At 57.0% G+C, this 27,880-nt stretch overlaps 1 protein-coding gene across 1 annotated transcript; it reads left to right on the forward strand.

The window, feature by feature from the left end:
* Positions 1-1,468: 1,468 nt before the first annotated feature.
* Positions 1,469-27,431, forward strand: ZNF541 (zinc finger protein 541). The gene is made up of 15 exons (XM_062177526.1): positions 1,469-1,775; positions 4,743-4,986; positions 7,351-9,157; positions 10,789-10,847; positions 11,080-11,239; positions 11,452-11,625; positions 12,478-12,799; positions 17,822-17,885; positions 18,279-18,421; positions 18,734-18,837; positions 19,811-19,886; positions 20,233-20,321; positions 26,770-26,910; positions 26,998-27,179; positions 27,263-27,431. The coding sequence occupies exons 1-15, from the start codon at positions 1,469-1,471 to the stop codon at positions 27,429-27,431; spliced, it is 4,041 nt and encodes a 1,346-aa protein (XP_062033510.1).
* Positions 27,432-27,880: the final 449 nt, after the last annotated feature.

Raw genomic sequence — 27,880 nt, forward strand, 5'->3', positions numbered from 1 at the left:
TGGCCCATGCTAAAGTATTGTTGGCATTTGGGGAGTGAACCAGTAGGCAGAAGGTCTCTGTCTGTCTCTCTGATTAAAAATAAATAATTTGGGGCCTGCGCTGTGGCATAGTGTGTGAAGCCTCCTCCTGTAGTGCTAGCATACCATGTGGGTGCCAGTTTGTGTCCTGGCTGCTCCATTTCCAATCCAGTTCTCTGCTAATGTGTCTGGGAAGGCAGTAGAAGATGGCCCAAGTGCCTGGGTCTTCACACTCACCTGGGAGACCTGGAGGAGGCTCCAGTCTCCTGGCTTCCGATCAGCCCGGCTCCAGCCATTTGGGGAGTAAACAGGTGGATGGAAGTCTGTCTGTCTGTCTGTCTCTCTCTCTCTCTCTCTCTCTCTCTGCCTCTCTATAGCTCTGCCTTTAAAATAAATAAGTGAAAATCAATCAATCAATAATTTTAAATTAAAAAATAGTCAAAATTAACATGTTGAACCCATTATATTTAAAATGTTATCATTTCAACATTTGATCTATATAAAAACTTACTGAACTGGCATCTTTTGCACTGAGTCTTCCACATTCAGGCTGTGTTGTGCACTCTCCGCACATTCCCGCTGGGCTAGTGCCTTGCCCAGTGCTTCGTTGCCACGGACCAGTGCTGTCACCATGGACCACACAGCTCTGGGAGAGAGCAACTTGAGTTTATATATCTGGCTTTGACCTTTCTTGTTGTTGCTGGCAGGCCAAGGTTTTACTTGTCTTCTGAGCTTGTCTATGCGTTAGAAATTACCTTTTGTCATATTTCTGTGTTTCTAGCTGGAGAAAGTGGTCGTCTTAGGCCACCATGTTACTATAATCCTATATCAACCATTAGGATTGACCTACCCTTAATTTTTTTTTCTACAGATTTATTTATTTGAAAGGCAGATTTATATATAGAGAGAGGGAGAGACAGAGAGAGATCTTCCATTTGCTGGTTCACTCCTCAAATGGCTGCAATGGCTGGGGCTGGGCCAGGATGAAGCCAGGAGCTAGGAACTTCATCCGGATCTCCTATATGAGTGCAGGAGCCCAAGCACTTGGACCATCATCCACTGCTTTTCCAGGTGCATTAGCAGGGAGTTGGATTGGAAGTGGAGCAGATGGGACTCGAACCGGTGCCCGTATGGGATTCTTGCCTTACAGGCAGCAGCTTTACCCAGTATGCTGCAGTGCTGGCCTGCTCTTATGCCCAGTTTACAGATGGGGAATCTTGGACTTGTGGCGCTGGCGTGACTTGCCCAAGGTGATGTGGCTGCTGGGTCCAGATGCAGGTCTGCTAGATTTCTCAGCCTGTGCTGTACCCCTGTGCTGTGTTGCCACCTCGTCATTGTGAATCCTCCTTGTTCATTTTCAGGAATTGGCTGCCATCAAGGGCCCTCTCCCACCAGGCACAGCTTTGCTCCTCCGGAGAGCAGGCCTTGGCCAGGACCTGACGGGCCAGCCATGGAGCAGTACGGCCTGGGGGACGAGGGTGCCCTTCCGTCAGAAGTGCACCTCCCCTCATTTTCTGAGGGCCAAGGGCTCAACTGCAGCGACACCCTCAACCGGGATCTGGGTCCCGACACACGGGACCTGCTCTATGCTGGCCTGAGTGGCCTGGAGCTGGAGCCCGGCCTGCCGACCCCCGACGTGCCCAGCGAGGCGCTGGAGGACAACCTGGATGCTCTGTCCCTGTACTCGGGGAAGGACAGCGACTCCGTGAAGCTGCTAGACGAGTATGTGGACCCCGAGTCGCAGACGGCCCTGCAAGGTGAGGCTCTGCCGGGCGGCCGACGGGTGGCCATGGGCGGCCGCGGGAACCAGTGAGGAAGAGCTCTCCTCCAGCTGCTTCAGGGCACAGTGACTTTCTTTCCTGCTTGGGAATTGCCCCCCCCTTCCTACTAAGGGGCATGGAGCACTCGTCCCAGTCACCTGTGTCCCAGGGCACAGCACTGCCCACCAGCATGTCTCACGGGCTCTTGGCGCTTTTCCAGAATGAGCCGGGCTCCTGTGCATCGCGCTGCCTGGCTGTCTGACCCTCCCAGGCCCCCTGTGGTCCTCGGTGACCTGGGGCAGTCATCATCTGCTCTCTGCCACTCCGCAGAGTGGCAGCCAGAGGGGTGGGGGTGGAAGCCCGTCACAGCCTCCCAGCCCCGGGGAACACACTTTGCTTCTTTCTACCAGCGTTGGCGTCTTTAATTCTGGACAGGCCGTTGATTCTGTTCTCAGCCCCTCCCCTCCACAGCCGAGGCCAGAGAGAATCTGAACTCATGAAACACGACGGTCGGCTCTCCTTTGAGAGAGCCAGAGTAGACTGGCATGGGGAAGACACACTTGATGTGGCCTTGGGAAAGCAGGCGGTCACGTTGGTTGGAAAAAACAGCTTAAGAAATGTTGTGAAGCTCTTGGCTAGGATGGGAACTTCTGAGAGTCCCCACTCTGCACAAGGCGTAGTGGACAGGGCACTGGCCTTGCCCTCGTAGTGGAACAGTGAGCGAGTATGAAACCCTGGAACGAAGAGATGAGCGGGTCAGGCTCTCACCCCGGGCCGCAGAAGCTGCCTGGCAAGCGCTGGTGGTGCAGCTGGCCGCGCGCCGTGCTGGGGGACTGGGAGGACGGTCACTTTCCTTGGATTTTCACAGGGCTCTGTAAATGCATTAACCTAGTCTCACTTTTCCTGATGGGATATTTTATCATATGGGAAAAAATTCAATTTTACCACCAAATAGTAAATTTCAGTTCTTTCTACTTCTGTAACCTAAATTCAAGCCCACATCAGTACACATACTTACGTTAGTTTTTTTAATTGGAGAAGTAATATATATTTGTTAAAGCTTAGAAAATAAAGTCACAAGGAAGAAAAATCTGCCCTGACTCCCATACACAAGCCGTTAAGCACACGGACATGGCCGGCACGCTGAGTGCCGCGGAGACGGCGTGAAGCGTGATTGTTTCAGGGTGTTTGTTGTACACAAAGGTCCTCCCCACACCATCGTCCCGGTGCCTGTGGCATTGTTAGACCGCCTGAGTGGCTCTGTGCATGGCGTTTTACGTTGAGTATTTTGGCCAATTTCTTGGAACATTTTCTTCCAGAGCTGCAGAGCAGGGTCAAAGCCCAGACAGCTCTGCTTTCCAGTAAGACCCAGGGACTGCCTGGGCCTGTGGCTCTGCTGGCCAGGTTTTCAGTTTTCTTGACAATTATTTATTTGAAAATCAGAGTTACACACAGAAGGAGAGGCAGAGAAAGAGGGAGAGAGGGAGGTCTTCCATCCACTGGTCCGCTCCCAGATGACTGCAATGGCTGGAGCTGCGTCGATTCGAAGCCAGGAGCCAGGAGCTTCCTCCAGGTCTCCCACGCAGGTGCAGGGGCCCAAGGATTTGGGCCTTCTTCCACTGCCTTTCCAGGCCATAGCAGAGAGCTGGATCTGAAGTGGAGCAGCTAGGACTTGAACCGGCACCCATATAGGATGCTGGCACTGCAGGCGGCGGCTCTACCCACTGTGCCACAGCACCGGCCCCAATTCTTGACAGTTTTTAAAACCTCTTCTTCTGTAGCTTAGTGGTTGCTTTACCGCACACTTTAAGGTAGCTTGGTAAGACTGAATGCTTTCCCCCGGGAGGTCCGGCTTCTCCTTGTTGGAGCTGTCGGGCGTATCTGTCGGCTTGTCACAGGGACTTCTCACGCGGAGAAGAGGAAGGCAGGCAAGTTAAGTGACAGGAGGCCACGGCCCCGGCGGGGCTGGGTGAGAGCCCAGGTGCTTCCATGCTGCGTCTGCGTCTCGTCAGCCTGGGAGAATGCGCCTTCCAGATCCTTCCCTCCTCAGGCCCTGGCCTGCTGGGCTGTTGCTCCTGTCCCCCAGCGCCCTGGGTAAACACTTCCTTCTAAACTTGCCCTTCTCCTAAGGTAGCCTGATGCCTGTTGCAGACCAACCTAGGGGCAGAAAAATCCTCCACGGTTCATTTTCCAAATATGCAGTGAGTGCCTGCTGCTGCCAGAATGGGAATCCAGGCCGTGAGCGGGGCAGAGGCTCGTACCCAGGCCCCCCAGCTTTTGGCTCACGGTCACCCACGCAGCCCGGCCCAGAGCCCTGGAGCCCCAGCAGCAGTCAGCCCCTCCAGACCCAGCCCCTCCACTGCACTCTCCGCTTCAGGCCTGGGCTGCGTGCGCTCCGCGGCAGGCTGCCTCCTCCGCCACCGCACGGCATGGACACCTTTTGTTCCGTCGGCTGTTTTCCTACAGTTCGATTGCAAGTGTGTGAGTCCTAGACCCTCTGCACAACATCACAGTCGCATGTGTGCCTCCTGTCAGACGTGTGCTGTTTCTAACATGTCACTGGGAGAAGCAGCGGCGGGTGAGCTACTTCTTCCTGCGTTTACCTGCTCAGTCAAAATCCCACAGAACTGGGCGGATGAGTCACGGGTGTACGCTCCCCAAGGCTTTGGAGGATGTATTTGCAGACTGCCCTCTGGAGTGCACCAGGCCGTGACCTGGCCCCAAGCCCTGTCCGTGCTGGTCACGCTTCCTCTAGGCGCTTTAGCCTGCCACAACCCGGTCCCTTGTGTGCAGCACCCAGACGAGGCGCTGTGGGCAGGTGTGGCGCCGGCTCCCTCTCCTGCTCCTCAGCCACATTTTCTTGCATGCAGAGTGGCTGGAGTTGGAGTCTTGGCCAACTTCCCCACGGCCGCCTGGTCCTCCAGCCGGGGCCTGCGTCTAACCTGTGCTTCCTCCCTCTGACAGACCTGGGGCTGGGCGTGCTCAAGGTGCCGAAGGAGCCCGAGGACGGAGGCAGGGCCGCCTCGGGGAGTGCCCGTAAAGGGAAGCGGCAGCACAGCTCGCCCCAGAACCCTCTGCTGGACTGCAGTCTGTGCGGGAAGCTGTTCAGCAGTGCCAGCTCGCTCAGCAAGCACTACCTGACGCACAGCCAGGAGCGGAAGCACGTCTGCAAGATCTGCAGCAAGGCCTTCAAGCGGCAGGACCACCTGTACGCAGGGCTGGAGGGCGGCGGGTCCCCCTGGGCCCCCTTCCCGTTCCCGTTCCCGAGGGTCCCCTGGGCAGGGGCTGCGCTGCCCTGGACGGTCGCTCTTCCCAGCCCCCAGATTCACCCAGTGCAGGAGCCGCTGCTTCGCCTTGCAGGGGGGACCGCAGGTCTGCTGGCTGAGGCCCTGGGCTGTCTGGGGGACCAGATGTGCCTCCCTGAGGAGTGTGGTTGGGGCAGTGCGGGAGCAGGGCGGGTTCTGAGGCTGTTCCTCAACCTTTATCGTCTTTGTCTCCTTTGTTTTTCAAAACTCTTGATTTTTTTTTTTTTTAATTCTTGATTTTCAGAAGAAAGCCCTGAGATGTAGGAACAACATTGCCTTTGTTCTTAATGTCTTGGGGCTGATAGCCTTTCTGCCTGGAAGGGAAGAAGCCCAGGCTGTTTTCAAACCAGAAGACTTGCAGGGGAGCTGGGCTTGGCATTTTTAGGGTGCTCCTCACTTCCACAGCAGGCCTTGCTGGCGCCATCTTTCATTTCTTTTATTTTCTTTTAAAAGATTTATTTATTTATTTATTTGGAAGAGTTACAGAGAGGCAGAGAGAGAGAGAGAGAGAGAAGTCTTCAATCTGCTAGTTCACTCCCCAGATTGCCACAACAGCCAGAGCTGTGCCTATCTGAAACCAGAAGCCAGGAGCTTCTTCCGGGTCTCCCACATGGGTGCAGGGGCCCAAAGACTTGGACCATCTTCACTGCTTTCCCAGGCCACAGCAGAGAGCTGGATCAGAGGTGGAGCAGCCAGGACTCTAACCAGTGCCCATATGGGATGCTGGCACTGCAGGCAACAGCTTTACCTGCTATGCCACAGCGCTGGTTCCATTTCTCTCTCTCCCCTTTTTTTTTTTTTTTTTTCAGGCAGAGTTAGACAGTGAGAGAGACAGAGAGAAAGGTCTTCCTTCCGCTGTTCACCCCCCAAGTGGCCACTACGGCCGGCGCAATCAAAGCCAGGAGCCAGTTGCTTCCTCCTGGTCTCCCATGCGGGTGCAGGGCCCAAGCACCTGGGCCATCCTCCACTGCCTTCCCGGGCCACAGCAGAGAGCTGGACTGGAAGAGGAGCAACCGGGACAGAATCCAGCACCCCGACCAGGACTAGAACCTGGGGTGCCGGCACCGCAGGCAGAGGACTAGCCTAGTGAGCCATGGTGCCGGCCTGGCTCCATTTCTTTTTCTCTTTCTTTCTTCATTTCTTCCTTTCTCTCTCTCTCTTTCTTCTCTTCTCCTCTCCTCTCCCCTCCTCTCCTCTTCTCTTCTTTCTGTTTGAGAGGCAGAATGACAGAGAGAGAGAGGGACAGAGAGATCTTCCATCCTCTGGTTCACCCCCCAAATGGCCGCAACAGTTGGGGCTGAGCCAGGCTGAAGCGGGGAGCCTTGAACTCCAGCCGGGTTCCCCACAGGAGTGCAGGGGTCCATGTCCTTCAGCCATCATCTGCTGCCTTCACGGGCATACTGCTGACAAGCTAGACTGGAAGCAGTGCTCCAATGTGGGATGCTGGTACCGCAGGTGGCGGCCTCACCTGCTGCGCCCCAACGCCAGCCCCTGTCTGGCTTTTCACCCTCTCACCAACCCCAGGAAGGCAGAGATTTGCTCCTGGCACAAGTTAGCAGTAGACAGGGCTGGAACCGAGCTCTCCTGATTCCTTCTCTGTGGCTTCCCTCAGAGGACGCCAGGGCTGAGCTTGGGGAAGGCTTTGTTGTTTCGTGGCCGCGCCCGTGAGCCCACTTTGCAAGGGCCGTGCAGAGCAGGACAGTGGGCAGCAGTGGGGACTTACTCACTCCTGGGTACTCTGAAGGGGTCAGTGTAGATGCAGACTCGCCGTGGGTACAGTGCGGGCTTCCATGCACGGCGGGCTGTGGGGCCGGAGACAGTCTGTACTGACTGGGCTCTGTCAGCCAACTTCTCCGCTGTGGGGCTTCCAGGTAGCGGTCTCCACAGAGGAAAACTAGGTCAGGCACAGACTCTGCTGTTAACAGAGGTGAGGCCATGGCTGTCCTCAGAATGCCAGTGGGCTCTTTGTAAAGGAAAACAGAGCGGCTCCCCAGGCCAGTGAGTTGGAGAGAGCCTGGGAGTTAGGCAGGTCTCCGTCTCTCCACGCGGCCTTCTAATTTGCTGCTCTGCACTGTGGGGGCTTTGCAAAGCCTGTGTGTCAGCTGTGCCCAGGCCTGAGGGAGCAGCCGGCTCCCATGGTTGTTTCCACAGAAAGGCTTTGCCCCTTCTGGGCTGCCGGGCATCTTTCCTCCCGGGGACCCTGCAGCGGCTGAGCTGGGGCCGCCCAGCGCCTGCGCCGGAGGCTGACCCCTCTGTGTTGCCTCCAGGACCGGGCACATGCTCACCCACCAGAAGACCAAGCCCTTCGTGTGCATCGAGCAGGGCTGCAGCAAGAGCTACTGCGACTACCGCTCGCTGCGCCGGCACTACGAGGTCCAGCACGGCCTGTGCATCCTGAAGGAAGCCCCCCCGGAAGAGGAGGCCTGCGGAGACGCCCCGCACCCCCATGAGCTGGCCCCCGGTGGGCTGCGCTCCCTGGGGCCCCCAGAAGCCAGGTCCCCCAGCGCACTCTTGCCCAACCGAGACCTCCTGCGCTGTATCGTGAGCAGCATCGTCCACCAGAAGATGCCTTCTCCTGGCCCGGCCCTCGCGGGGCCTGCGGACAGCGAAGGGAGGAACTCAGCCTGTCCCTGCCCCACCTCGTCGGCGTCCTCCTGCACCCCAGCCAGCACTCCTGCAGCCCTGGGAGCCCTGGGCACCGAGGATCCTGAGGAGCCTCGCGCCTCCCATAAGGAGGCAGCCACCCACTCCAGGGCAGCTGAGAATGGTGCCCCTGACCCACTGGAGTCGGAGCCCCCAATGCCTCAGCTCCCATCCAGTCTGGAGGGCTGGCCTGAGGGTGGTGCCCTGCCTGCCTGCCTGCCTCTCTTCCGAAGCCAGACAGTCCCTGCCGGTTCCCAGCCCTCGGGCCACAACTTCCAGTGGCTCCGGAACCTGCCAGGCTGCCCCAAGAGCAAAGGCAGCAATTTGTTTGTGGTCCACAAGCCCCCTGCAGTGCCGTCTCGTGAGGGCTGTGAGTCTGGCCCCGGGCCCAGCAGCGCCTCCCCCTCGGCTGAGCCCCTGTCCAGCGCAAGCACCGGCCCCGGCACCGAGGACATGCCGGCCTTCCCTCCCACACTCCTGAAGGGGCCCGCTGAGGCCCCAGGCGACCCCCGGTATACTGGAGGCGAAGACGATGCCTGGGCCTCCAAGAAGAGCAAGTTCGACTGTGACTCCTTCTCGTGGCAGAGCCCCGGGGAGCCTGGTCCCCAGGACGTCCAGAAACCGGGTGGGCTTCCGTCCGACGCTACGCCGCTCTTCCGCCAGCTGTTCCTGAAGTCGCAGGAATCCCTGGTGAGCCACGAGCAGATGCAGGTGCTGCAGATGATCACCAAGTCCCAGAGGATATTCTCCCATGCCCAGGTGGCCGCCGCCACCTCGCAGCTCCCGGGGCCCGAGGGCAAGCAGGCCACCCTGAAGCCGTGGCCCCAGCAGCCTCCGCCACCCGCACCGCCTGTGGACTCTCTCCATGCTGGGCCCGGAAACCCAGAACCAGAGGGATCCCCAGCCCGCAGGAGGAAGCCGGTGCCCGCAGGGCCCAGGGAGGCCTCCCCGGGGAGCTCCAGGCGAGACGCCAAGGGAGGGCTCAAAGTGGCTGCTGCACCGTCGGCCCTCACAGCACCTGCTCTGGACCCATGCGGGAAGCCAGACATCTCTTCCCTGGCCAAGCAGCTGCGGTCCTCAAAAGGCACCTTGGACCTGGGGGACATCTTTCCTGCTGTAGGCCCACGGCAGACCCAGTTAGCAGCGGATGAGCTGCCCGGGAAGCAGGCCGTGGCCGAGAACAGCACAGCTTCGGGGGCCGCGAAAGGCGAGAAGGGCCCAGGCTGCTCCCGGGGCGGAGGCTACCGGCTCTTCTCAGGTCACCCCAGGGCCCAGCGGTTCTCCGGCTTCCGCAAGGAGAAGGTGAAGATGGATATGTGCTGCGCGGCGTCTCCCAGCCAGGTGGCCATGGCTTCCTTCTCCTCAGCTGGGCCTCCGGCAGATCCGCCCCGGGACGCCAAGACCAAGCTGACAGTCCTCAACAGAATCCAGGTACCCGAGCCCTATGCCGCGTGGCCCGAGGAGTGGGCGGGGCGGGGGCTGGTTGTCCCGCTGCTGTCACTCCGACCCCGGGAGTCCTTAGTGCGATGTTCACAGAGAAGGAAGTCAGGTTCAGAGGACGAGGAGCCGCGTGCCTGTCAGCTGCTGTCTCACTGAGCTCTGCTGGCTTTGGCCTCTCGCATCCTTGGGTTCTTCAGGCCACGGAGATAGAACCTCCTGCCTCACATCCTTCTGCTGGAGTAGGCGCGTGCTTGCCCCGCCTGAGGCTCGGTTCCTGGCACCAGTGACGTGTGCTGACGCTGCAGGCCGTGCCCGAGGTGCTGAGTGTCAGCTCGGTTCCTGTGCATGCGGTCTCCCCGGGGACCCTGCCACCCTCCTGTCAGCCATTCCTTCCTTTCTTTTTTTAAATTTGAATGTAAGAGTTACATAGAGAGAGGGAGAGACTGAGAGAAAGGTCTTCCATCACTAGTTCATGCCCCAGATAGCTGCAGTGGCTGGGGCTGGGCCAGGCTGAAGCCACAAGCTAGGAGCTTCCTCTAGATCTCCCACATGGGTGCAGGTACCCGAATACTTGGGCCGTCCTCTGCTGCTTTCCCAGGAGCATTAGCAGGGAGCTGGATGGGAAGTGCAGCAGCCGGGACTTGAACCGGTGCCTGTATGGGATGCCGGTGCTGCAGGTGCTGCTGCTGTTTTAACAGCTTTATCATTCAGATACCAGAATTCACCACTTTAAAGTGCACAGTCTGGCGGTCTGTGGGGTATTCAGGAGATGGTGCTGCTGTCTCCCCAGGTGTCCAGAATAGTTTCATCCCCCAGCAAGCGTCCGGCACCCATTTGTCGTCGCCCTAGTCCCCAGCAACAGCAGCTCTGCCTTCTGCTTTATGGATTGGCCTGTTCTGCACGTTTCCTGTGCATTGCAAGCAAGGTGTGGCCCCGGTGCTGGCCTTCCTCCCCAGCATGGTGTGCCGCTGTTCCCCTGAGCGGAGGTGACCGTCGCGCCCTCACTGTGTGCCCAGCCGAGTGGGTTCCAGTGCACAGACCATGTGCTCTTTGCTCCTCCGGACTGCTGTTGTGGGGAGAGCTGCTATGCGTGCCTCTCCCTCCAAGGTTGTGTGGATGTGCATGCCTGCCAATGGAACTGCCTGGCCACGTGCAGCTCCCTGCCCGGCGTCTGAGGAAGTGCCAGGCTGCCCACCGCCCTGCACGCGTGCTGTTGTGTCAGAACCGCCACGGGAGGTGGCAGCTCGTGGTTTGCATTGTGTTCCTCTGGAGGTGCCGCTGTGCCTGGCGGCCGTGTGTCTTCTTGGGAGAAGCTGTCCAGAGCTCGTGGCGGTGGTCACTGTGTTGTCTTGTGCCCAGGTTTCGGGAGTTCCTCATACTCTGGATGCGAGCCCCTTGTCACGCGCGCGGTCAGCTGCACCCTCTCGTTTCAGGGGCTGTCTTTCTGTCTTAGTTACAGTGTCTCTTGTGGTGCGAAAGTTTTCACTGTCATCCGATTTGCATGTTTGGTCCTATCTGAGCCAGGCCAGGGGTACCCTCTGATGTCCTCCAGGCGCGTGGCTTTGGCTCTCCCTGAGCTCTGCACTCCCATGGCACTGCCTCAGGTATGTTTTCCTCTACAGGGTGGAAACGTCTACAGGATACCCCATCCCTCGAGGGACGAGCACGCAGCAGGCGCATGGTACGTGCTGCGGCCCCACCCACCTGCCTGGGGTGCCCCTGCCGCAGGCACCCTCTGTGGCTCTGGTGCCGGCCCTGGGGGAGCGAGCGGGGTGCCTCCATGCTGAAGAGGACGCTGCAAGCAGCAGAATCTGGGCAAAGCCTGCATCTGTTAGAGGTGGTCCAGACTCCCAGAGCACCCTGACGGGGGGCGAGCCCCACTCTCCCATCCTCCCCTCTGCCTGTCTTCCCAGCAGCCACCAAAACGGGGGCCCTGGCGAGTGGCCAGAGCCAAGGAGCACGTACGTCTGCAAGACCTGCAGCCAGATGTTCTACACGGAGAAGGGGCTCAACAGCCACATGTGTTTCCACAGCGACCAGTGGCCGTCCCCACGGGGCAAGCAGGAGCAGCAGGTGAGGCTGGGGGCTCTGTCCTGGGGGGTGTGCGCAGGGGCTCAGGGTCAGGGCTGGCTGTGGCTGTGGCTGTGGGGTGGCAGCAGCTGCCCAGCCCTGTCTTTGGCCTGTTCTCCACGGAGAGGCCTCTAGGGCTTCCCCTGTATCCTGGGGCAGCTCCTCTTGTCCCTGCCTGCCATTTCCTTAAGGAGCCCCCTTTTCTCTGGGTTCAGGGGTTTGGCACAGAGTTTTGCAAGCCGCCAAGACAGGCTCTGAGGCCAGATGGGGACGGACAGACTCCCCCGCGAGCCAAGAAGCCCTTGGACAGCACGGCTGTAGCCTCTGTGGTGATCCCCATGCTGGTGTCTGTGGCTCCGGGGAGCCGAGCCCTGGGGAGCCTGGCCCAGGTGGGGGCTCACCGCCTGCTGCCTTTCTGCCACCCTTCCCAGCTGTTGGCGGAAGCCGTGGGAAAAACCCAAACCCCACACCCTAGAAAGTCCTGACACTGAAGAATTCGGGTTGCACATCCGCTCAGTCATTCCGTGTTCACTGAGCCCTCTGTGCTGGCCTGGGCTGGGGCAGCTGGGGACATAGCACTAACCGGGACAGCCTGGCTCCCAGTCCCAGACCTGTGCCACACAGTGACAGTCCAGAGTGGGCAGGGCTGGTGGAAGAGGATTTCTGGGGGAGCTCCGAGGGGCTCCTGATCCAGCCTGAGGAGATCAGGGAGGGCTTCCTGGAGGCGGAGCTGTCAGAGCTGAGTCCTGGGGGATGAAGAGGAATAAGGCCAACAGGGGTGGAGATCTCCTGGTGACCAGTGATCACGCTGTGGGGCCTCTCTCAACTGTACAAGGACCCCATGAGACATTTGTGCTGCACTCGTGCTCAGTGTTTGGGGCCAAAGATGCCCGGGTCCCGCAGGAGCTGCTTTTTCCACTTGGTCCCCTGGCCCACTCCCCCCTGGCCCCACTCGGTAAGTGCTGGCCACCAGAGCCCACGCCGTCCTCCCACGCTTCCCAGATCCCCAGCCTCGGGCCTCCTGGGGCTTCAGCCGTGGAACGTCCCCGCACCTGGTGTCTCGGGGCTGGCTTGGGTGTGGCGGCGGGGCAGAGCTGCCCAAGGCCCTGCTCGGCCCTGTTTGCTGAAGGCTCCAGGCGTGGCCACGTCCTCTTTCCCTCTGTCCCCTTTTCCGGCCTGCTTGCTGACCTGAAGACCGACTGCTGTAGTGAATGCCTGTGGTCCCCAACTCCCTTCTCCAGGGACAAGAGAAAGACGAGGAAGAGAGGGACAGCAAGGAGGGCGGCCAGCACAGGAAGCGGAAGAAGCGCCCCCAGTCCAAGGCGCTGCTCATCCCTCCCCCGCCCTCGGCCTTCAGGGCGCCGAGCCCCGGGGGCCACCAGAGCTGCCTGCGCTCCCCGGTGTTCCTGGTGGACCGCCTCCTGCAGGGCCTGTTCCAGTGCTCCCCCTACACGCCGCCTCCCATGCTCAGCCCCATCCGGGAGGGCTCCGGGCTCTACTTCAACACGCTCTGCTCCACGTGCTCCCAGGCTGGGCCCAGCCAGCTCAGCAGCTCCGTGCTGGGTGAGTAGGGCTGGGCTGCTCCCTCTCGTGCTGCCTAGCCCCTCTGCCCTGGGCCACTGCGCGTGCCTTTGTAGCATCTGGTCCAGTGGTTCTCTCTGGCTATGGGGTGCTTGGCCTGAGGATCCCGCTGCTGCCCAGAAGTACCCCAGAGCCATCTGGGACCAGTAGCCCTGGGTGTTTGGAATTTTATAGCTGGAAAGAAAACAGAGACCGTTTAGCCTGACCATCTTGCTGCCTGCTCATCTCAACATCATTACTGAGATCCAACATCATACACGTCACCCATGTCGCGTGTGACATGTGGCAGGGATTTGGCACCGTGGTTAAGATCCCAGCGGGGACACCTGCATCCCACATCAGAGTGCCTGGGCTCCAGGCCTGGCTCTACTGATTCCAGCTTCCTGCTGCTGCTCCCAGGAGGCAGTGGTGATGGCTGGGGCACCCAGATGAGGTTCCCAGCACCTAACTTTGGCCTGGCCCAGTTCTGGCTCTTTCTGGCACTTGGGGAATAAACATCTCTGTCTCTCTCTCCCCCTTTCCTTACCATTCAAATAAAATGAATAAAAAAAATCCCGTTTTTGAGGATATCTACAAGCGTGTGCCCCTCCCCATACAGTCTGATTGTAGAGCATTGTCGTATCCTGGAGGAAGCCTGAACCCTCTAGAAGTCACCCCTGCCCTGTATCCCAACAGTCCGGACCCCAGGCAGCCTTGCGTCTGTGTTGCTTCTGCGGGTTGGCTGGAACTGGAGTTGTGCAGCGTGCGGCCTTCCGCGTCCGATCATTTCACTTAGCACAGTGTTTCCAGGGTTCGTCTCTGTGGTGGCAGGTGCCAGAGCTCGTTCCGCCGCAGGGACGGACCACGTCTGGTCTGCCTGCTCTTGCGTTGCTTGGCGGAGAGCCTTGTTTCCACATTGCGGCGGTGAGGGATAAGCTGGGAAGAGCCTTCCTGCACAGGCGTCTGCTGTGGATGTGTTTTCTTTCTCCGAGTCACGTGACCACTGTCTGTTTCAACGCTTCCCCAACACTGGCAGCATTCCCCGCCCCCACCAGCCACGTATGAGGGTCTTGGTTTCCCCACCCCTTGGCCGATACTTGTCGATGCCTGGCTTTTTGCTGTAATTAACTTAGCAGGTGTAAAGTAGTATTTCATTGTGGTTTTGATTTGTATTTCCCTGACAGCCAGCGATGTTGGCTGCCTTCCACTGTGTATGTTCTTAGAAGAAGTGTCTGGACCCTGCCCTGTTTCTTAACATGAAACGACCATCTCTTTATCACTGAGTTCCAGGAGTTCCTTATGTTCTGGACGCAAGCCCCTTCCCAGATCCCTCTCCCATCCTGTGGGCTGTCTTTTCATCTTGTTGATACTATCACTTGTGGTCCAAAAGTTTTAGATTTTGATATATTTTTCCTTTTGTCACTTGTGCTTTTGGTGTTAAATGTTAAATTTTTTCCTGAAATGTAATTCACGAACAGTCACTCCAAGGTTTTCTTCTAAGAGTTTTATGACTTTGACTCTGTCATTTAGGTCTTCACTGCATTTTTAAGTTATCTTTTGTATATGGTGTGAGGTAGGGATCCATATTCATTGCTTACGGTGTGGCTATCCAGCTGTTCCAACACCATTTGTTGGAAAGATGATTCCCATAGAACTGTCTTTGCACTCTTGTTGACAATCCTAAGTGTATGGGTTTATTATTGGGCTTTCAGTTCTGTCCCATGTTTGTCCTTATGCCAGTACCACACTTTTTTTAAAAAAACTATTTACTAGCTTTTATTTGTTTGAAAGGTAGAAAGAGACAGACAGAGGTCTCCCATCCACTGGTTCACTCCTCAATTGCCTGCAACAGCTGGGGCTGGGCCAGGCCAAAGCCAGGATCCAAAAGCTTCTTCCGGGTCTCCCACAAGGGTGCAGGGGCCCAAGCACTTGGGTCATTTCCCACTGCTTTCCCAGGCCACCGCAGAGAGCTGGATCTCAAAGCAGCCAGGACTAAAACCAGCGCCCGCGTGGGACGCCGGCGCCGCAGCCCCCCAGCTCGCCATGCTGCAGCGCCGGCCCCACACGCGCAGGCGCCCCTCCCGAGCACCACGCTACTCTGCTCGCTGCACCTCTGTGACTGGTTTGAGACGGGAGATGTGAGTCCTCCAACGCTCTCGTTCCCTGTCAGGATTGTAGCTCCCAAACCCATGCGTCTTCAGACTTTAGGACTAGTAGGGATTCTCACAGCTAGTTTGCTAAGTCTGTGTGTCAGCCAGGGGAGTGGCTGTCCTAGCCTTTCTGCCCATGAACAAGGATGTCTTTCCATTTACTTGCTCAATGTCTTTCAATAGAGTGTTTCACAGTTTTCAGTAAGTCTTAAGCATCTTTTGTTAACAGCTAAACCTAAATATTTAATTCTTTTTGATTCTATTGCGACTAGAACTGTTTTTTTAATTTCATTACTGGTATGTAAATATGGCCATTACTGGGGTCTAGCGCTGTGGTGCAGCAGGCTGTCACCACCTGCAAAGCCAGCATCCCACATGGGCACCAGTTCAAGTCCTGGCTGCTCCACTTCCAACCCAGCTCCCTGCTAATGCACCTGGGAGAGCAGCAGAAGATGGCCTGAGTACTTGAGCCCCTGCCACTGTGGTACGTGGGAGCTCCAGATAGTTTCAGGCTCCTGGCTTCGGCAAAGTCAGGCAGCAGATCAAAACACTCTCTGTCTCTGTCGCCCTCTTGTCACTCTGCCTTTCAAATAAGTAAATCTTTTTAAAAGATGTTTACTCCTGGTTTGTCAAATAATGATTGATTTCTATACTAATCTCATGCCCTGTGCCCTTGCTAAACCCAGTTAGTAGTTCTGAGTTTTTAAAATAGGTTCCTTAGAATTTTCTGTATACCAGTCATGTCATCAGCTAACAGAGGGAGCTTTACTTCCCTGTTTCCAATCTGCATGTCTTCTACGACTTTTTCTTGGCTAATGGTCCTGGGCGGAGCCCCGTCATGCTTTTGGAAAGAAGTGGCAGGGCAGGGCAGGCGTCCTCGTCTTACTCCTCCGAGGCGCCTGCTCCTGAGCAGTCCACTGTCCCTCTCACTGGGATTTCCTCACACGTCAGCAGGTTTCGTCCTCACTTTGCGTTTGGGATTTTATCTTCGACTTTCAGCTTTTTGTCTGGATGTGGATCTCTCTGTGTTTACACTACTTGGCGTTCATAGAGCTTCTTGGATGTATATATTGTAGGTTTTTTTTTAAGACTTATGCATTTGAAAGGCAGAGTGATAGAGGGGGAGAAACAGAAGGGTATGGGTGGAGAGAGAGAGAGAGAGAGAGGAAGGGAGGGAGAGAGAGAGAGAGAGAGAGTCTTCCATCCACTGGTTCATTACTTAGGTGGCCACAATAGCCAGGGCTGGGCCAGGTGGAAGCCAGCAACCAGGAGTTCCATCCTGGTCTCCCACATGGGTGGCAGGGGCCCAAGTATTTGTGCAATTTATCTACTGCCTTCCCTGCCATGTTAGCAGGAAGCTGGATCGGAAGAGGAGCAGCCAGGACTTGAACCAGCACTCTGATATGGGATGCCATCATTGTAAATGGTGGCTTAACCCACGGTGCCACATTGCCCCTGTTTTTTAAAGTATGTATTTACATTTCATCTACTTGAGTGGGAGAGCAGGAGAGAGAGAGGGAAAGAAAGATCTTTCATCCTCTGGGTCACTCCTCACGTGCCCACAGCTGTCAGTTCTGGGTCAGACGGAAGCCAGGAGTCAGGACTCTCTCAGGTTTCCCCTGGGAGTGGCAGGAGCCCGAGGACTTTGGCCATCGTCTGCTGCCTTCCAGACGCAGCAGCAGGAAGCAGTATTGGAAGCAGTGTGGCTGGAACATGAAACGGGCTGCAGGCGTCCCAGGTGGTGGCTTAGCCTGCGCCACCTGCCAGCCCCAGCCATTGGCATTGAGATTTCTTCCTCTCCTCCCCTTCTGGTCTTCCCAGTACACACAGTGGCTGCACTTCATTGTGTGCTGTGTTTCTCCGGGGCTTTCTCCACTTTGCTTCATTCTTTTCCTTGTTGGTCAGAATGCATTATCTTCATTGATCTGTGTTCAGTTTGCTGGTAACTTCTTCCTACCAACTGCAACCCATTTTGGTTACTTTACTTTTTTTCTTTAAAAAAAAAAGATTTATTTATTTATTTGAAAATCAGAGTTACACAAAGAGAAAAGGAGGAGAGGGAAAGAGAGAGAGAGAGAGAGGGGAAGAGAGAGGAAGGGAGGAGGAAAGTCTTCCATTCACTGGTTCACTCCCCAATTGGCCGCCATGGCCAGAGCTGCGTCGATCCAAAGCCAGGAACCAGGAGCTTCCTCCAGGCTTCCCACACGGGTACAGGGGCCCAAGGACTTGGGCTAACTTCTACTGCTTTCCCAGGCCATAGCAGAGAGCTGGATCCAAAGTGGAGCAAATGGGACTTGAACTGGCGCCCATATGGGATGCTGGCACTGCAGGCAGCGGCTTTTACCCACTACGCCACAGTGCCAGCCCCACATGATCAGTCTTGAAAGTGTGTTAGTCCGGCCTAGCGGCGCCGGCACACCAGGTTCTAGTCCCAGTCGGGGCGCCGGATTCTGTCCCGGTTGCTCCTCTTCCAGGCCAGCTCTCTGCTGTGGCCCAGGAAGGCAGTGGAGGATGGCCCAAGTGCTTGGGCCCTGCACCCCATGGGAGACCAGAAGCACCTGGCTCCTGCCTTCGGATCAGCGTGGTGCGCCGGCCGCAGCACGCCAGCCACAGCGGCCATTGGAGGGTGAACCAACGGTAAAGGAAGACCTTTCTGTCTCTCTCTCTCTCTCACTGTCCACTCTGCCTGTCAAAAATTAAAAAAAAGAAAAGAAAAGAAAGAAAGTGTGTTAGTCCGAAGCTGTGTGGCCCAGGAGGCTTTAGCGAGGTGTCTGTCCATGTTCGCTGTGTATCACCTCAGCCGCTGACCCCTCATGGAGCCTGCCTCCACCAAGGCGAGCTGAGGCGCTGAGGGCCGCTCTCCACTGTTTCCTAGATCAAGGGGACGGCTCTTTTGGCATCTGTGTGGTGAAGGACGACTCCAAGATCAGTATTGAACCGTGAGTTGGAACAGTGCACCTGGGGCTCCCTAGGAGAGGCGCTAGGTTCCCCTTGTGTGTGTATGGGAGGCCCCGCCATTGCTTTATCCACATAGGCATCTCTGGCTGCAGGGGGCCGAGCGCCCGGGCAGAGGGTTCTAGGCAGAGTTGGTGGTAGCTGAGGGCAAAGTTCAGGCATGGCGCTCCCCATCCTAGACCCAGAGCAAGGCACTGGGGCCCAGAGAGGCAGCACCGGAGGGAGGAGCAAGGTGGGAGTGTCCCGGAGAGGCCTCTGAAGCACCCACACCACGCCCAGGGTGTCACACACCTGACACGGAGACGCCCATGCCTCTGCTGCCTCTCCAGCCCCAGTCACCTGTCCGTCTCACGCACCTGTGTGTGGCCTGGTTTCAGACACATCAACATAGGAAGCCGGTTTCAGGCTGATATCCCGGAGCTGCAGGACAGGTCGCTGGCTGGAATTGATGAGCACGTGGCATCTCTGGTCTGGAAGCCGTGGGGCGACGTGATGACCAACCCAGAGACACAGGACAGAGGTGGCTGAGGCCCTGGGCGGGGTCCCGAGGCCCCTCTTTTTGCCATCTCCACCTGACCAAGCAGCAGTGTCCCCAGGGCAGGGGTGGGGTTTGGGTGCTGGCTGCAGTCAGTGCACCTTGCTCCTCCCACCCTGAGTCCTGCCTGGTGGCTGCACCTGAGCAAGTGTGCAGCCAGGGCTTCCGCCGCTCCTGCTCGCCCTAGCTGCCCCCAGCCTGCCCCGCCCCCGGGTCAGTGTGTGAGGGAGGGGAGGAACGAGAAGCCCCACCAGCCCCTGCTGACTCCCCTGCATCTCCTTTTGCCGGGGCCCACAGTGACAGAACTCTGCAATGTGGCCTGCTCCAGCGTGATGCCAGGAGGCGGCACCAACCTGGAGCTGGCGCTGCACTGCCTGCACGAGGCTCAGGGCAGCGTCCAGGTGAGGCGGGGCCCTGACCGCTCCCTGTGCTGCCCACCCGGGGCTGGGCTCGCAGCCACTGAGAGCTCGGGATGCCATGCTCTTTCTCTGGTGCTCCTGGGAACTGAGCATAGGGGCGTCCACATACAGGCTCAGTCACTGCCTCCCGGAGCCCCAGCAGGGGCGCAGCATGTGGGGGCAGCCCGCTAGCACCGGCTCAGGTTTGTGTTAATGTGCTTTGTGTATTGAGCTCTATCTTCTGATGAAAACCCCTCGAACAACACCTCTGGTGCCAAGTGAACGCCTGTGCCGCTGCACGCCCCTCCTCACATGCTGAGCGGTTTCCAGCTCTGGGTGCTGGGACAAGGCCAGGGTCCAGTGTGGCCTTGCTCTGTGTGGAGCTGGGAGGCGGTGCCTGGCACGTAGTGGGTCTGCAGCAGGATGATGGGTGCTCATTACTGGGTACTCACTGGCTGCCCGTGCTGGCGCAGGCACGCGTCGGTTACAGCTCCACCATCTCCATCCTGGAATCCCTCATGCTTTGGGCACAAGGGGCCTTGGGTTTTCACCTGACCGGGGCTCCTCAATGGGGAGGGAGACAAGATCCCTGCTGTCACGGGGCTTCCACTTTAGGAGAGTCGAACAGGAAATGCATCGTAGAAAGTTGTTAACTCACAGCAGCAAGTGCTGTGGAGAAAGTGAAATGGGGGCTCTGGGCCGGGCGGCCCCTCCCAGTGCTGCCGTCAATGGAGTAAGACCCTTTGCCAGAGTTAGCTCAACGGCCTTGAGAAAGTCTTGCTAAAAACGGCTGTGTCAGCTTCGCTTGTCCTGTGCAGTGACGTCGCTCAGTGCCCTAGACAGCTCCCAGGCTGGTGGCCCTGGGCGGCAGGGACCGCAGTGGGGTTGTGTTTTTCAAATGAGTGAAACTGCACAGGTGGTCCTCCACCCCATCATTTCTGCCTCTGGGAGTGGCCCGCGCCCCCTCTCATTCCAGGTTGCCCTGGAAACCCTCTTACTCAGAGGACCCCAGAAGCCGCGGACTCACCCGCTTGCTGACTACCGCTACACAGGTGACTGGAGAAGGACGGCTGGGACAGTTTGGGCCCGTCAGAGCCCCGCCTCTGCCCTCTGCCTCGGGCTCTTCCAGCCACATGGGGGTGGCATCCTGGCCAAGGCAGGAGAGCTGGGCTCAGATTCAGCAGTTGGGCCCACCATTCCTGGGGCCAAGCAGTGCGGCCCTCACCTGCCCTGCAAGGGGCGGCTGCCGAGTGGCGACTGCAGCGGCTGCGTGGGGTTTGTGAGGATCGATCAAGGCCAGTGTGGCCGAGTGCGAAGCGGCGGCAGCGGCAGCAGGGAGGTGCCAGGACCGTGGTGGCAGAGGGCAAACGTCCTCCCTGTTGGCCTTGTTCTCCATAGGTTCAGACATCTGGACCCCCATAGAGAAGAGGCTCTTCAAGAAGGCGTTCTGTGCCCACAAGAAGGACTTCTACTTGATCCACAAGACGGTAAGGCAGGCGTGGCTGCTGCACACAAGGCCTCACCCAGGAGCTGAGCGAGCAGGGCCCAAGGACCTCACCAGCTCGCATGGCTCCGCTCGTAACAGCCCCTTGTTTCCAGGGCTGTGACTGACTCCAGGTGGTGCTGGGGATTAAGCGCCCACGTCCTACAGGAGTGCCGGTTCAAGTCCCGGCCACTCCCTGCTAGTGCAACTGGGAAGGCAGCATATGATGGCCCAAGTGCTGGGGCCCCTGCCACCCACGTGGGAGATCAGATGGAGTTCCAGGGTCCCGGCTTTGGCCTTGTCCAGCCCTGGCCATTGAGACTTCCGGGGGCAGTGAACCAGCAGATGGAAGATCTCTCTCTCTCCTTCTGTCCTCTTTTTCTGTTATCCTGCCTTTCAAATTGATAAAGTATATCTTTTTAAAAAAAATTAAAAAAAGAGGACTTACCAAAATGCGTTCCCTGCCCCACACCAAGTCCTGCACGCAGCTCCTGACGCAGTAAGAAGCACCGCTGCCCCGGCGCTCACCGGTGTTGCTGCCGGGCAGCGTCTGCGCGCACACGGACAGCTGAAGGGGGTGAGGTCGTGCCGCACAGCGGCTCCCACTGTCTCCTCTTCTTTACAAACCTTGACGTACACCAGATGGCACAGGTTTGGTGAGTTGACTTCATCAGACCATCACCACCGTCAAGATAAACATGTTCGTCACCAGGCTCCTCCTTGACCCCGCCACCCCCTGTCCCCAGCCAGGCCTTGATCTGCCCTCCACCACTGTAGGTCTGTCTGCGTTTTGTGGAGTTTTATAGAGATGGGCTGTGCGTCGTGCAGCTTCCTCCTCGCAGCCTGGGCAGGTCAGCTGAGCTGAATCCCTCAGCGGTGAGGGAGGGCCTCCAGTCTGGGGCAGTCACTGCGCTGCTGTGCGTGTCCGGGTGCGTCCGTGTTCAAGCCTCTGTGGGCAGTTGCTTTACCCCCTGGGCAGGGTGGCGGTAAATGTGACGGTATTTCAGAAAGTTAATAGAAAATGGAACTGAATGATAAGTTTATTTTGTGCAAAAAAAATTGAAATCCAGCTGTAGTTTTTTCCACAAGGGTTTTGAAGTAGCCTCGTTCCTGGGCGTGGAGCGGCCCGGTCAGGTGGCAGGTGCAAGCTTCGCTTGGCAGGACGCTGCGGACTTTTCCAGGGCAGCTGTGCCGTCCCCACTCCTGCCAGCAGGACCCGAGGTTTCAGTGACATGCTTGGTCCTTGATCTCAGCCTCCCTGAAGAGCGACTGTGTGTGTATCTCTCTGAACCAGAGATGATGGCCGGTGACACTGGGCGTCTGTTTGCATGCTTGCTTGCTGTCCGTGATGCCGCTTCTGGGGAGGTGCCTGGGCGCATTTTCACCTGTGTCTTTATTGGAGTGCTCGCGGTTTTGTTACTGAGTTGTCGATCTTTGTTCTGGACAGAAGTCCTTTATCCAGATAGATGCTTTGTCAACATTTTCTCCCAATCTGTGACTTTTAGGTCTGCTAATAATATCTTTTCAAGAAAAAACTTTGATTTTGATACAGTCTAGTTTATCAATTTTTCTCTTATGGTTCATGCTTTTGGGGTTGATTTAAGAAGTCTTTTCCTAAACAGTCATAAATATTTTCTCATGTGTTTGCTTCTGGAAATGTTAGAGTTTTGGGCTTTATAGTTAGGTTTGCAGGGCTGACGTCGTGGCACACTGGGTTAAGCCTCTGACTGCCATGCCGGCTTCCCCCATGGGCACTGGTTTGAGACCTCATTGCTCCACTCCTGATCCAGCGCTCTGCTAATGCACCTGGAAAAGCAGCAGAGGATGGTCCAAGTGCTTGGACCCCTGCACCCATGTGGGAGACCTGGAAGCTCCTGGCTCCTGGCTTCGGCCTGGCCTAGCCCTGGCTGTTGTGGTCATTTGGGGAGTGAACCTCTGGATGGAAGATCAGTCTCTCTGTCTCTCTATCTCTGGCTTTCAAATAAAGAAGTAAATATTTTTTTAAAAAAATACATACTTAGGTTTGCAGTTCCCTTTGAGTAACTCTGTAGCACGAGCTGTGAAGTTGGTTTTGGCTCATGTGTGTCCACCTGCCCCTGCATCTGCACTCTATCGTGTGCCATTGGTTCCTCTGTTACTCAGCTAATGCCGCACTCTCTGCATTATTGTAGTTTTATAATAAGTCTGAAATTAGGTAAAGTCAGTCCTTGAACTTTGTTACTCTTTTCAAAGTTGCTTTTGCTATTCTAGGTCCTTTGCATTATCATATGAACTCTGCAATTAGTGTATCAATTTCTACTAAAAAAAAAAAAAAAAAGGCCTGCTTGTGTTTTTTAAAAATTGTTATTTATTGGGGGCCGGCTCCGTGGCTCACTTGGTTAATCCTCCGCCTGCGGTGCCGGCATCCCATATGGGCGCCAGGTTCTAGTCCCGGTTGCTCCTCTTCCAGTCCAGCTCTTTGCTGTGACCTCGGAAGGCAGTGGAGGATGGCCCAAGTGCTTGGGCTCCTGCACACACATGGGAGACCAGGAGGAAGCACCTGGCTCCTGGCTTTGGATCAGCGCAGCGCCGGCCGTGGCAGTCATTTGGGGAGTGAACCAATGGAAGGAAGACCTCTCTCTCTGTCTCTCTTCTCTCACTGACTATGACTCTACCTGTCAAATAAAAAAATGTTATTTATTTATTTGCAGCACAGACACAGAGAGAGACAGAGAGCTCTCCTCACTGGTTCTCTCCCCACACGCCCACAACAGTCGGGACTGGGAACCCAGTCCACGTCTCCCAGGGGGAGGCAGGAGCCCAGTGGCTTGAATCATCACTGCCTCCCAGGGTGTGATCGGTGGGAGCTGGAGTCAGGCGCTGGAGCGGGGCAGCAAACCCGGGTACGGAGATATGGGATGCAGGTGCCTTAATTGGCATCTTAGCCAATACGCCAGGACCTCCCCTCCCGGCCTGGTAGGGTTTTGTTGGGTAGTACAGCATCTTAACCACATGGAGTTTCTGACCCATGAACAGGCCTGTCTCCCCACTTATGTTGTCGATAATTCCTCCTGGTCCTTAGTGTACAGCTGCTCCACATATTTTGTCAGTTATTCCTCAACACTTCTTATTTTCTGATGCAGCTATAAGTTGTACTTATTAAAAACTTCCATTTCTGATGGTTTGTGGCAGGTGCATAGAACTGAAAGCTCAGTGGGTCTGCGGTGTTGGTGCCAAACTCGGGGTTCTGCCGCCTTTCTGTAGATGGCGTTGGCTCTTCTGCATGGACGGTCATGCCGTCTGCCAGTGAGGACGGTTTTGTTGTTCCTGCCCATCTGCGTTGTCTCCGTGTGGTTGCTGCAGCCCAGAAACCCCAGTGCAGTGTCGACTGGAAACGGTGACCTTAGAGGGCAAGCCATCCAGTCTCGACCTCTGGCTGTGGTGCTAGCTGTCGGGTTTGCAGATGCCGTGTCCCATTGAAGAAGCTCCGTCTAGTTTGCTGGGAGCTCATATCAGAGACAGGTGTTGGATATAACAGGGCTTGCTCAGCGTCTACTGAGGTGTTCACGCAGTTCTTTTTTGGTCACTTGAGTGAACTACATAGATGCTTGGATGTGAAGCCAGCGTTGCATTTCTGGAATGAGGTCCACTTGATCACAGTGCATTATTGTCCTTTTTATTTGTTCTTGGATTCCACTTGTTAAGGTTCTGCTGAGAACTTCTATCTATGTTCACAGGTGTGTTGGTCTCTAGTTTTCTTTCCTCGTAAGATCTTTGTCAGAGTAATGTTGACCTCAGAGATTCAGTTGGGAAGTATTCCCACATCTTTCTTAGAAGAGTTTGTTTATGGTTAGTTTTACTTCTTCCTTAAATATTTGGTAGTGAAGCCATCTGGGCCTTGAGTTTTGTTTGTGGGAAGATTTTTTTAAAAGGATTTCTTTATTCATTTGAAAGGCAGAGTTTCAGAGAGAGAGAGAGAGGTTGATACAGAGAGGTCTTCCATCCACAGGTTCGCTCCCTATAGGTTGCAATAGCTGGAGCTGGGCCAGGTTGAACCAGGAGCCTGGAACTCCATTTGATCTCCCACGTCGGTGGCAGGGGCCCAAGCACTTGTGTCGTCTGCTGCTGCCTTCCCAGGTGCATTAGCAGGGAGCTGGATGGGAAGTGGAGCAGCTAGAGCTTGAACCAGTGCCCATATAGGATGCTGGCACTGCAGGTGGCAGCCTAACCCACCACAACACAGTACCAGCCCTGTGGGAAGGTTTTTTAAAAAGATTTATTTATTTATTTGAAAGCCAGAGTTACAGAAACACAGAGAGAGAGAGAGAGAGAGGTCTTCCATTCGCTGGTTCACTCCCCAATCGGCCGAAACAGCCGGAGCTGTGCCAATCCGAAGCCAGGAGTCAGGAGACTCTTCCGAGTCTCCCAAGTGGGTGCAGGGGCCCAAGGACTTGGGCCATCTTCCACTGCTTTCCCAGGCCACAGCAGAGAGCAAGATCGGAAGTGGAGCAACTGGGACTAGAACCAGCGCCCATATGGAATGCCCGCACTATAGGTGGCGGCTTTACCTGCTACGCCACAGCGCCGGCCCCTGTGGGAAGGTTTTGAAGTGTAATCTCAACTTATGTAACATACACGGGGCTATTCAGGTTATCCTGTCTTCTTGAGTTGGAGTGAACAGTGTCTGTCAAGGAATCATGCGTTTCATCTCGGTTTTGGCCGCAGTAGCCAGAGCGTCCTGTCAGGGTGCTGCCGCCCTCGGTCCTGACCTTGCTCGTCAGCCCGGCCAGAGTCTGCGCAGTTACTGATCTTCTACACAGTCAGCTTTTGGTTCTGTTGATTTCTCTGTTTAATTGAGTTGTGCTTTGCTATTTATTATTTGCTTTCTTCCGCCTGCTTTAGGTTTAGTTTTTTTCTCCCTCTCTCTCTCTTTTCTTTGCTGCTGTTGGTGGTGGTGGTGGTGGTGGTGGTGCTGTTTATCAAGGCGGAGCCGAGGTGGCAGACGGCAGGCCTCTCTCAGCCCCGATGCAGGTGTGTCGGGAGCTCGTTCCCATTCAGGCCGGCACGCTCTCCTTCCCCGACCGCGAGGGACTGGGCTCCGTGTGTCTGAGGACTTTGCCAAGTCCTCTGTCGCTGCAGTGGGCAGAGAATGGCTTGTCCTTGATGGACAGCCGTGGCTAGCCCCGAACGTGATCCACTTCTTGACTTATGGTCGAGTGCTGCAGAGCGTTCCGCGGTTACTGGTGGAGCCCCCACCCGTGTGTCGGTCGCTTCAGGGTGGCTGGACACGCAGCTGTCATGCCAGCGGTTTGCGTGAGGTCTGTGTCACTGCTGCTGTTGCTACCCCCACGTCTGCGCTGTGTGCGAACGTTCTGCTGGCTTCGTGTTCCCCTGGTTGTCCTGTTTCCTGCACTGACTGCAGTTCCTCGTGTGCTGGGTACGTTTGCATGCCTACTAATGTGGTTCCACTTTGTTCTCACACCCACATTGTTGCTTTCGAATTGGCTTCTGGGTTTCTGGTTGGGACGGGGCAGCTCTCTGCCTGAGAGAATTACTCCTTATCGCGAGGCCCTGCTCACTTCTGCACCCCATGCCCCGGGAGGTTTCCCACCCCGGCTGCTGGGGGCAGGCTCTGTTCCAGGCCCTGTGGGGGTGACGGGCTCATGTCCATTCATTCCCTTTGATGGCCACTCCCCGGCTTGGCGTGTGCTGTCCAGCACTGACTGGGGGGACTCCTTCCACCCGGGGGAGCTTCCTGTGGGCGGTGTCCCCCCTTGGCCCGCCCCCGCCCTGTGCTCCAGGTGGACACAGCCTCGTGGCCACCTCAGGCCGTCTGCTCTGCCCAGAGTCCTTCTTCCCGGGCTGTGGCCCAGAAACTCAAGGCCACCAGCTGGCAAGAGGTAGCGCGTTTCCTGTCTCGGGCTCCCCTGGCCAGTGGCTGATTTTGCCCATTTTCACTGTCTGGAGGGGATGGTTCGTTTGGCCCCTGTTGCTCCGTGTCGTGCGGGAGCGTGCTGTGTGGTGTTGTTTCTAAGCCAGGCAGTGCGTGTGCTGGCTCCTAGCTGTGCGCACGTGCAGAGCTGGCACAGACCCCTGGGGGAAAGTGTCTCCGGGAGTACACTCAACCGCCAGCCTAGCTCCCTGAGAATTTTTGCCAGAGCAGTGAAACTTTTCTGTTTTGTTTTTACAGAAGTTATTTTAAAAATATTTTTAATGCATTTGAGGGGCAGCATGAGAGAGAGAGATCTGTTCACTCCCTAAATGCCTACAGCAGCCAGGACTGGGCCAGGCTGAAGCCAGGAGCCAGGAACTCCATCCAGGTCTCCCCTGTGGGTGGCAGGGGCCCCAGTACTTGGGCCTGTTGCCTCCTTGGGACACAGCAAGTCCTTTCCCAAGAAGGGGGCGGCGTTGGCCTGTGAGGCCTTGAGGGCCAATCCCAGGGAGCCAGCACCTGCTTGTGTCGTCCCCACCAGATCCAAACCAAGACGGTGGCACAGTGTGTGGAGTATTACTATATCTGGAAAAAGATGCTCAAGTTTGACTGCGGCCGGGTCCCGGGGCTGGAAAAGAGGGCCAAGCGAGAGCCTGAGGAGGCGGAGAGGCCGGAGGAGAAGGTAGCGGAGGGGCCGGGCGGCAGGGCCCCCGGCAAAGGCCCGCGAGCCCCAGGCCGCCTGCCTCCTCTGCTTTCTGCCTCCGCACAGGCCACTGGCAGCCCTCGGGAGACGCCCAGCCACCGCCCGACGCCCGACTTCAAGATGAAGACCAAGAGCTTCCGGAGGGAGTCCATCCTCAACTCCAGCCCAAACGCCGGCCCCCGGCGGACCCCCGAGGCGCCAGGGAGCGTGGAGAGTCAGGGCGTGTTCCCGTGCCGCGAGTGCGAGAGGTACTGCCCTCTCCCCGCTCTGGGGTCCCTCGGGGCAGCCCCCCCTCCCGTCTCTGAGGCCTGCCCGTCCTCTGGCTCCGCAGGGTGTTTGACAAGATCAAGAGTAGAAACGCCCACATGAAGCGGCACCGCCTCCAGGACCACGTGGAGCCGGTGGTCAGGGTGAAGTGGCCGGTGAAGCCCTTCCAGCTGAAGGAGGAGGAGGAGGAGGAGGAGGAGCTGGGGGCCGCCATCGGCCCCCTGCAGTGGTGACTGCTGGCCAGCAGCAGGTCTGGACGGGGCCCTCCAGCTCTGTCCTCCCTCCCTCAGGCCTCCCCCGCATCTGCGGCACCCCGCACCTGCCCCCCTGGGCCAGCCCTGTGAGCAGACTTGGGGCCACGTGGCCACACGTGGCAGACACACGGTGTCACCGATGGAGTCCTTGTGGGCAGGGCGGAAGCGCTGTTCTCCTTGGTTAATAGTCTCTCCCCGCTCACCTCCACCTCAGAGCGGGAAGACCGGGGCGGGGAAAGTTAGGTCTGGGTGGCTCTTAAATCTTAGCCTCGGTTGTGGGGTCCGGTTCCTTTCATTAGATGAGGCCAAGAAGCAGAGAATCAGTGGGAAAACACCTCCAGATCGGCCGCGGCGGGGTCTCCGTACCCCGGAGGCAGCCCCTCTTCTGCAGTGACCTGTGCGTTGTTACGTGTTTTTGTACGTGTCTC

The sequence above is a fragment of the Lepus europaeus genome, chromosome 19 (genome assembly GCF_033115175.1).
Source record: "Lepus europaeus isolate LE1 chromosome 19, mLepTim1.pri, whole genome shotgun sequence".
NCBI classification, from domain to species: domain Eukaryota; kingdom Metazoa; phylum Chordata; class Mammalia; order Lagomorpha; family Leporidae; genus Lepus; species Lepus europaeus.